This window comes from Brachycentrus maculatus, unplaced genomic scaffold (assembly GCF_059751285.1).
Source record: "Brachycentrus maculatus isolate JH-2025_06_01 unplaced genomic scaffold, ASM5975128v1 h1tg000122l, whole genome shotgun sequence".
Taxonomy (NCBI): domain Eukaryota; kingdom Metazoa; phylum Arthropoda; class Insecta; order Trichoptera; family Brachycentridae; genus Brachycentrus; species Brachycentrus maculatus.
The window spans coordinates 655442-666346 of NW_028280875.1; the positions used below are offsets into that span (position 1 = coordinate 655442).

Sequence of the window (10905 nt, forward strand, 5' to 3'; positions counted from 1 at the left end):
TTTACTGTGCAACAGATCTTTTTAGGTGAATTTTTTTTAAATATATTTAAAAAAAAACCTTTTCTTCAAAATGCAAAAACAACACTTTCTGCCCTGTACCGGGTGAATTTTGAGTTAAAAATATGCCGCTTTTGCTGGGATATAGTACATTTTCTGGGCATTTCGTAAACATGCACAATTGAATATTGACGATTTTTGATTTATGACGTTCTTGAAAGGAGTGAGCGATAAAATGTATAAATAATTGAAATTTGGTCATAAAAATAGTAATAATAATAAAAAGTAATGAAATAAAATATATTTAAAACAAAAAATAATAAAAATAAGAAGTAAAATTTTTAATCCGTTTAAAAATATTGTAATTTATTCTCTAAAATATGTTTGTCTAAAGTAACTCCCCAGAAATATAAATGGTACATACTCGTAACTATTACGCACGTATTTTATCGAGTGTCTAGATCAGAAATATGATAAATTGACAAGAAAACTTGAAAAAAATAACTCGTTTTGTAAATATGTAAAGTTTTGAATTGTATCTATTGATTCGGCAGTCACTTTGTGGTAAAATCTATCCATTTTTAATTAATGTTTTACTTAGTAAATACCACTATTTCTTAAAATCTACTGTGACACGTGTTTCGATGTTCGAAAATGATGCGGAATGCATCGAAACACGTGTCACAGTAGATTTTAAGAAATATTGGTATTTACTAAGTAAAACATTAATTAAAAATTATGAATTTTAACTGATTTTAGTTGATATTTTAATCAAAAGGATAATTCTACCCTTACAGGGACATCTTTGATCAAGTGCCATTAGTAAATTTGTCTTAAAATAATAAGAAATAATGCATTATCAAAAGTTTTCTTTACTGATTTGTAGATATTACACTAAAGTATCTTTATAATATGAACGCGGCTGATATGCGAATGTAAAATATTCTTAGCCTCCAAGATATGGCGGCTGGTACGGCGATGGGTTTAAATAGTACATCTTAGCTTTGTGTTTTTACGTATAGTTGACGTTTGTAATGACAAAGTATCTATATTTTAAGATGTCAAAAGCGTATATTTTCAAGTTAAAATTGAACAATGTGCCTGCCAATTTTGTATGAAATTCTCGGTAGTTAAATAATTTTATTTCACTTCCCTTTCGATATAAGAGAGAAAAAAATGGAATTTTGATACTTGTGTTATTTTCTAACGAATTACAAAAATATAAGACAAAAAGTTGCGCAAAAAAATACAAATTGCCCGCCAATGGTGTTTTAACGACACTTTTTTTGAGTATCGTAAAACAATAAAAACGCAACCATTTTATGTCACCCGTTCGCGGGCTATCATTGTGGCATAAATTGTCGCAACGTTTGCTGTAGGTATCGCGTGCGGGTGACATTCTCAGATAGGAAGCGATATTCTTTCATTGGTCAGGAAGCGGGTGAATATCACGATTTTAACCGGTAACCCTTTAGGGTAGCGATACGCTTAATATATCGCTCACTCCTTTCAAGATCGTCATAAATAAAAAAATGATAATTTTCAGTTGTGGATGTTTTCAGAATGCCCAGAAAATGTACTATATCCCAGCAAAAGAGGCATATTTTTAACTTAATATTTACCCGCTAGAGGGCAGAAAGTGTTGTTTATGCATTTTGAAGAAAAGGTTTTGTTTTATAATTTTTTTAAATATAATAAATATTTTTCAAATGGAGAAAAAACCTTCAGGTTTTACCTAAAAAGTTCAATAAGTGGCTTGACATTTATTTTTAATACATTGTGTTATATTTTTAAACTTTAACAACGCTCTCCTGAAAAATCAAGTTTTTTTTATTTATGACGTTCTTGAAAGGAGTGAGCGATATAATAAATTTTTTTGACCATAGACTTTTCGTTACAAGGTCAAATATCAGCAGCGTAAGAGATCATTTTAAGTCAAAATTCCTTCTTATTTATATTTATTGCAAAATTATTGTACATTCTTTTACTGTGACAATAATGCTTAAATTGTGTTATTTTCATATTAAAAAATGTACAACATTTTGAGTGTGTCCAAATACTTGTTCACAAATCTGGATTATCTCCAATTAGGATTTTTTTAAATATACATCTCAACATAGATCCAAGTAAAGTAAGCTATATATAAAGTAAGCTAATCACTTAAACCAGCCTATGACGGTCGTAAGCCCTGTAAATGCCCAGACATCTATACTTTTCTTCATCTATGTTGAGATGTATTTTTTTTATAAATTGTATATTATTTTAACATTGCCTGATATAAGGAGATTAGGAATATTTTAATGAAAACAAATTTAGGGGTTTCTGTTTTTTATTATTTTAAAAAGTATTGAAAATTAATCTTTCGTACTAAAAAAAATCCGTAATAAATTACATGCTTAAAATCTATCAATTAAAAAATATATATTTTAACAAAGATGAAGTAGAAGTGCCTGGGCATTTACAGAGCTTACGATCTGTAATAGGCTAGTTTTAAGCAATCACTTTAAACACTGTGTAACATTCACCATTTTACCAATGATTTCAATATAAAAAGTTTTATTTACATAAGTTTCAAGAATTTGAGTAGTGTGTTTGTCAATCATGGGTAGAATGGTGAATGTTACACAGTGTATAAAGTGATCACTTAAAATAAGCCGATTACAAGCCCTGTGAATGCTCAGACTTCCATATTCTTCATCATATATGTTGATATATCATATAAAAATCGTGAAAAAATTATAAAAAATAACTCCTAAGTGAAGCAAATCCAGAATTTGTGAACAAAACTTAGGATACACTCAAAATATTTATACATGTACTAATTTTGATAGAATGATGTGTATTTTTTTATATTATTATGTGTATTTATTTTATTTTGTGTATTTTTAGGCAAATTCATCATCGATTCGAAGAAAATTCTACTATCTGTTTTTTTTAATGTCACACGAGCTTGCCAAAAAATTACGTTATGAAATATTTTTGAAAGCATATTCAAAGTAATATTTATTCTCTATTTTTATTGAATGCGATTTGAACGATTCGAACATGTGTTTTAATATTTTATTGTGTCGAAAATATTAGTTTGTTTTGCATGCGGATTACCTAAAACAAACATCGTTTCATCAATCTGAAAGATGAGTTTTTTTGTTGCCAAAAGTGGTGTAATTTTTTTCTTAGAGGAAACGTGTTTTTATTTTTTATTTTGTGCGAATGAATGATCTATGTATTGTTACATGTAATGGTGTAACAATAATTATTTATTAGATTTTTAACAGATCACGTGTCTGACTATACATACATCGCTCACTCCTTTCAAGAACGTCATAAATCAAAAATCGACGATTTTCAGTTGTGCATGTTTTCGGAATGCCCAGAAAATGTACTATATCTCAGCAAAAAGGCATATTTTTAACTTAATATTTACCCACTACAGGGCAGAAAGTGTTGTTTTTGCATTTTGAAGAAAAGGTATTGTTTAATTATTAAAAAAAAAATAAAGTAATTATTTTTCAAATGGAGAAAAAACCTTCAGGTTTAACCTTAAAAGATCTGTTGTATAGTAAAAGTTCAATAAGTGGCTTGACATTTATTTTTAATACATTGTGTTATATTTTTAAACTTAAAAAACGCTCTCCTGAAAAATCAAGTTTTTTGATTTATGACGTTCTTGAAAGGAGTGAGCGACATATATCCTGCGACAGTTGAATTGTCGCGATGACGAAATAATTAGCAAAATTTGTATTTGAGTTCTACAAACAAATATATCAACTTTAAAAAAAATATATTGACATTTACTCGTAGAATGTAGAAATCGATGTATGAAAATTATTAAATCGTTTTTAATTTTTTTTTTTAAATTACATAAAATGTTATTAATGTTAGTATATAACTACTCACCGTGATTTTTGTCTACCGGTTTCGAGTCGTACCCGTCTCTTCGTCAGGACAATCACTACAACAGCCGTGCCAACAATACTACACCCCACTGCCATAGCACTATTCACACACAACTTACAACTCACTTACAACTACGCAAAATGTTGATCACATGCGTTTTTAGCAAACCTTTGGACCAACATGCACTAAAGGCCAAGGTCTGACGTCCACTTATTGCAATCCTTAATGCATGTTGGTCCTCGGGTCGACCAAAATTTAATTAACATTTTGTGTATTTGTATGATTAGTGCTATGGTAGTTACGTGTAGTATTATTTGCATGTTGGATTATCCTGACGAAGAGACGGGTATGTCTCGAAACCGGTAGATAAAAATCTCAATGAATTATTATTTACTAACATTACTTAATTTTTTAAATTAATTTAAAAAAGTAAAAATGACTAACTACAAAGCAAATGCTTTTAGTATTAAAAATATTAAGAAATTTATTGATGAGTTACGTTAGGTTAGGTTTACAAAACGTGTTAGAAAATTTACTGTGTGATTAAAAAAAAATTATCACAAGTTTATTAAAAAAGTGATTTAACATTAGTAAATTACCGGTTCGCATGATACTATGCTTATTTTTTATTTTTTTTAAATAATCATTCCTATTCGTTTTCTTCAAGACATAATATGCCCAACGATATTAATTTTACGTATTTTTTTTTACGATTTCATTGTACTTTTTTTTTTTTTTCTTTTTCTAAATATAAATCCGATCGCTTTGTGCTTTTAATATACGCTACGAGATGTTTGCTAGCGAATTTTGTTTGACGACTTCGTAATTTAGAGCCAACCTTGGTGTGGCGTGCTGTGTGACTGTAGACAGCCAATATTTGACATGTTAGCACATATGGCGACTCATTTCGTGCAGATTTATTGGAACTTGGTAACGTTACCGATCGGTTCACGGTCGCTATGCCGCACATACCCACAGGAATACATGAATTGTTCCAGCATTTAAAAAAACTGCGTTATTCACAGCATTTGAGTGTGTTCAAATGCTTGTTCACAAATCTGGATCTGTTATTTTATTTTGGGTGAGTGAATAATCTATGTATTCTTGACATCTCAATATAGTTGAAGAAGAATATAAAAATCTGGGTATTTACAGGGCTTATGACCTGTCATAGACTGGTTAAGTGATCCAAATACTTGTTCACAAATTTGGTTAACAAGAATTTCGTCGCACTTAAAATGTTGTGAATTATAATAACTGGTCTAATAAAAAAATTAAATCGTGCTTTTAGGCGTTTTCCAGTATGTAAAAATAACCCGGGGTTCGGATCTTGCATACTCGTACATCTACGAGTAAATAAAAGGGTCTCTGCTAAACAATTTTTTTTCTATCCAACATAGATGGCCGTTGCGAATTCATACGTACTGTGTCATGATATTTATCATATATCTAGGTGTTCCAAAAATTTGAGTTGTGTGGTTGTCATTCATGGATATAATGGTGAATGTTGCACCTTGTAAAGTGATCACTTAACCACTCTATGACATAATACCCATACATCCATATTATTCTTCGAATATCCTTCGCTTGTACGTCACCCGAACCATCGAACGTGTTACATTTCTTTATCCGTAAATTTGGAGTACAGGACCGATCACTCTGCTTTTATATAAATATATCGAGTTGGCATCGGTTCGGTCTGATGCAATGCCCTATGCACCAAATGGGGCGAATAATGGGGCGAATGGGCACCAGAGAATATATATATTAATGGATCTTTGTCATGGTGTGTTATTATTGGCTAGTAAATTAATATGAAAAATCAAGACTATCGGTAGCTTTCTTATTGAAATCTGTAGAGAAGTAAGGGAGATTTGAAGGTTTAAACTTAAGATATTTTAATAAAACGAAAAGCGGACACCGCTATACGTCATAAAATTTTTCGTCATCGGGTGTGTTATGGGGCATGCTCCTTTATTTATCTGCTTTATAGAGCTGTAATAGTAGTAGTTTGGATTCGTTTCTATGGCGTCATTCATTACCAACTTACGAAAACAACGTAATTACGAAGGCGAATTTTGCAAAAGAAAATGATGAATGAAAATATTGATTACATCGGCTGTTATAAACACTTCACGAGTCTAATACAATCCTTTATAGGTTGAGTATGTTAAAAAATAAAAACAATAAGAACACAACAAAAAAAAAAAAAAAATAACAATGTTTCCAAGAATAAAAAAAAAAACAGAATACAATTTAAGACGAACAATTAATTGAATAGAGCAATATTTATTTCTTCAGAAATATTTTGAAGATTTTCCTCTATGTGCAGCTGACAGAGAGTCCCTCAGGACTCTATAACTGCTGCGGGTGGATGGTGGGCTCAGATAAAAAAAAAAAAAAAAAAAAAAAAAAAAAAAAAAGGTTGAGTATGTTAAATTAGATATTCCTCCCGTCTGCAAATGATCCATTGTTTTATTTAATTTTTCTTTTATTTTTCCTTAGTTTTGGGTTATTCGTCCCCTTCAACCTACCAGTGTGGATTTTCGATTTATCAAGAGGACATTGCGCAGCCGGGCTACATATTCATGAGAGATCATTTAGTAAGTGTTGCAAACTTCATGTGTAGGTTTTCTGTTAGATTACAATTTGCGTAAATTTAAACAGTGACTGGAGGAAGCCACGATATGGCAAAAACTGATCTTCTCTCACTTTGGGCATATTATCAGATTCATATTTTGTTTTGGTCCCTGTTTATTTGTTATTTTGATCTGTAGGACTTGAACCTCTGAAAGTGAATATTATGTTATGTAATTTAATTGTAACTTTGTTTTAAAATCACTATACATATTTTATTATAACTTAATTATAACGTGTACCGGTTTCGAAGCTAACCGCTTCATTATCAAAACTAATTAATACTTGTATTAATAATACTTTAATAAGTGACATTTTATTTATAAAATGGAAAAAAAAAACAAAGTTAGTGCTTCAAAGATAAAGAATATTATATTATTTACAACATTTTGAGTGTGTCCAAATATTTGTTTACAAATCTGGATTATCTTCAATTATAGGAGTTATTTTTAGAGTTTCTGCTCAATAAAAAGCTTCTTTTCATCTCACCAATAGATGTCTCTAGTGAAGTTCTAGTGATTCAAGAACAAGGTTTCTAAATTGGTTCATATATATAGAAATGCCCAGACTTACATGTTCTTCTTCATCTTTGATGAGATGTCAAAAAATAATCTGATACAAGTGTTTAATTTTTAAAAATTAAGTAAATATTCATTTTTGAAATAATAAAAAAATGTCAAATGGGTGTCAAATCGATTCAATGAATGGTTTAGATGATAATCAATATTGACCGAGACAATAATCGGGGTTTAAGTAATTAAAATGCATATATTTTTACAGATTAAACCGGTCGAATTGGAGAATTGTCACCGGCCCAAACATGCCATACGTCCGCTCAATGCGGTTCCCGAGGGAGAGAGACTCATACACTAAAGCTAAATTTAATATAACCACGAAATTCTACGAAGTTGTTTATATTCATTAATTTAAAACTGCCGAATTTATATTTTTTTTTTGTTGCTAATAAAGGAACCTTTGGTTTTTTATTTTCATTTGTTATTTTATTATTTACTGATGTTTATTCCATGCCAAGGTTACGAGTGCAAGCCTCTAAGATTTAAACAATATATATATATATATATATATATATATATATATATATATATATATATATATATATACATCATCATCATCATCATCCAAACCCTTATCCGCACCCCAATGGTGCATAGGGCACTGCATCATACAACAGTGCAGTGTTATCTTGATTGTTAACACATGAAGGAAAGGTGATCAGCCTTCCGCTTCTGGTACCAGTCCAGGGTAATATTGAATTAATGTTAGAGTGAAAAAAAAGTGAAAAGAAATAGCCGAGTGTGCTGACCATTACACTATGTATATATATATATATATATATATATATATATATATATATATATATATATATATATATAAATAAATATAAATGCTCCTAGGCCTTACTTTCACTTACATCACTTGTATTCCATCATTATCATCTTATTCATCTTCTCTCTTTGATTTCTCAAAATTTATTAGTGCTTTTCAAGCTGATTCAAATACGGGTATGAAACCCCGAGTGTCCTCGCCAGTGCTGCTATTCAGTTTGTCCTACCTCCCTTCCCACATTACTCCATTTCATTTCGAGAAATGACGAGTATAACACTGATGTTATTCACACTTTATTCCCAATTACCCGGAAATCAGGTGCGATTACCTTGCGAGGTCTATACGCCTTTGCCTCAAAGTCTGGAATGATATTTCTGTACTAGATACAGCCTTGTTCAAATTCTAAGATTCTCGTCTAACGTAACATCATTTCCGAGAGATTCAATTAAACTCCTAGCACATTAAAACTGGTGCGAATACAGAAGCCCACTTCTCGGAGGCAGTCCCTAGAGTTACGATAATCCCCGAACTGGCTATATTTTCATTTCTCTTAATTTGACTCAACCCTCTCATCACCCGCGTCATTTTTAAGCTATAACCTGTAAAAAAGTTACTTGTCGTTACAATTTAAGGATGTTATGATTTTTCGATGCCTTAACATAGATGAAGAATAATATGGAAGTCTGGGTATTTACGCCACAAGTAGTCTTGTCAAACAAACATGAGTCTCGCGTGGAAAGAACGGTTAAACAAATTTATGAGGCGAATGTAGTTGGAAAAAGAAGCGGAGGAAGACCGAGGAAAATTTGGCACAGTCAGGTATATCAAATACTCGAAAGCGGCCGGGTCTGGAGTCGTAATAATTGTCGGGTATGTATGAGATGCATGAATGTAGAAGATACGAAGAATGTTTGCAAAGACAGAGTGGTGTGGCGTTCGATTCTCTCTGCCTATCCCTGCGGGGAAGCGGTGTGATGGTTAGTTAATTAGTTAGTTAGGGTATTTACGGAGCTTACGACCTACCAAAGGCTGGTTTAAGTGATCACTTTACACACGTGTAACATTCACCATTCTACCTATGATTGACAACCATACTGCTATTTTTTTTTAAATCATATAATATATTTTGTATATTAAAAGCATTGTTAACATTGAGGTTTGGTCATTTAACATTTTCCTTTTCATTTATCGATGAATGATAAGGAGAGTGTTAATCATAAAATTTATCATAAATCTCATCTGACTTCATGTTTGAGTTCAAGGCAGCATCTATCTGGGTAGATATCGTATCATGGGTAGGATGGTGAATTTTACTCGTGTATAAAGTGATTACTCGAGCCAGCCTACGACAGGTTGTAAGCTCTGTGAATACCCAGATTTCCATGTTCTTCTTCATTTATGTTGAGATGTCGAAATAGAAAAATAACACTCAAGTGATTTTAGTGATTCGGCACGTGTTTTTTGTGAAACCTTTTGGATGTAAAATAATGCACTAAAAATGTGATGTAAAAAATCACATTTCGACTATGATTTTACATCAATTTTTTTTTAAAAATACTTATTAAAAAGTATTGAATTGTGACCAGTGCATCTGCATAATTACAACAATACTTGTTTATATTACTGAAAAAAAACCTGACTCTAAAAGGGTCAATTCCTGTTAAAAAAGTTGATTAACACGTCTTAAAATAAAATGTAGTCAACCCCTGCGATGACCAATGAACGCATCTTGGCACATTTCTCCTCTCTTGGTCAGTCAGTGTCGACGTCTCCGGTCGTTCGGACGTCGCCGCATTTCCCGAGATTTCCCTCCCGACAAGCGATTCGGCGCCATTTTTACCGGTCATTTGAACTCAGAGTTAAAAACCGTAAAATTCGACATTGCCAGTGCCAAAAAAACTCGATAATCTACATTAAATAATGACATACCTAATACGGTATTGAGTCAGGAAACCGGGGTAGATTGTGAACTTTGGAAGGAAAATTTCCCGTGTTTTTACAACTTTTTATTATATGTATCCTAACGATTTCAAAGTGATCTTTTCGCGGATAACGCGAACACATAAAAAGTGTTGAAGTTTTTATTTATTTATGGAGTGTTCTGTTTGATGTGATTTTTTTTAACGGCGGAAGATTCGGTGGGCGTTAGTAGTTTGTGAAGTGTGGAAAGCTGCGGCGTCAATTTTGAAATGTGAGTATGTATTCTGTTGGTAATGGGCGCGAAGAACTTGACAGAGAAGATGTATTAATGTCCCCTAATTAAAAGGATATCGTATTTTCATCTGGGCTAGAATTACAGGAAAAAAATAAGATATTAACAGGAATTGAAAGATGCCGACAAAATTATAAATTGTATTTTTTTGACGAAGAGGGGTAAAATTTAAGCGTCATTTTTTCACTGTTGTTGTTCTTACCCTTAGCTTGTATACTGAAGTTATTTTTTTAAACTACGTAATGTATATAAGATTAACATTACTTTTATTCGATGAAAATCAAATATTTGCTATTTTATTTTTTGATTGCTTAAACTTCCTTACAACACGAATCGATAACCGAGTGAATAAAGCCAAAATCGTTAGAAATAAAGGCCAAGAAGTAATTTTAAAGCAATCTACGCCATGTAATTAATTATTTAATTTCTATAAGAAATCTTAGATCTTAATCTTTTTACTATAATTAATTTTTAGTGTAATTTTTAATAAACTAAAATACGAATAAATTAAACTATCTTTAATATTTTCGTTATCTCCAATACATCGAAAACGTATTATATGTATATATATATATATATATATATATATATATATATATATATATATATATATATATATACACATATATATATATATATGTGTGTGTATATATATATATATATGTGTGTGTATATATATATATATATATATATATATATATATATATATATATATATATATATATATATATATATATATATATATATATATTTTTTTTTTTTTTTTTTTCACTTTTTGGTAACATCTATCCATTTTTATTTTTTATATTGTTATA

The 10905-nt window shown here is 30.7% G+C and overlaps 1 protein-coding gene across 1 annotated transcript in view; it reads left to right on the forward strand.

Moving 5' to 3' along the window:
* Positions 1 to 7523, forward strand: part of LOC148309483 (uncharacterized) — a 42436-nt gene extending 34913 nt beyond the window's left edge. Inside the window, exons 5-6 of the mRNA XM_088260029.1 lie at positions 6400 to 6497; positions 7312 to 7523. Coding sequence (XP_088116155.1) covers positions 6400 to 6497; positions 7312 to 7404 — 191 coding nt within the window. The 3' untranslated portion in view covers positions 7405 to 7523. The remainder of the gene's footprint in view (positions 1 to 6399; positions 6498 to 7311) is intronic.
* Positions 7524 to 10905: the final 3382 nt, after the last annotated feature.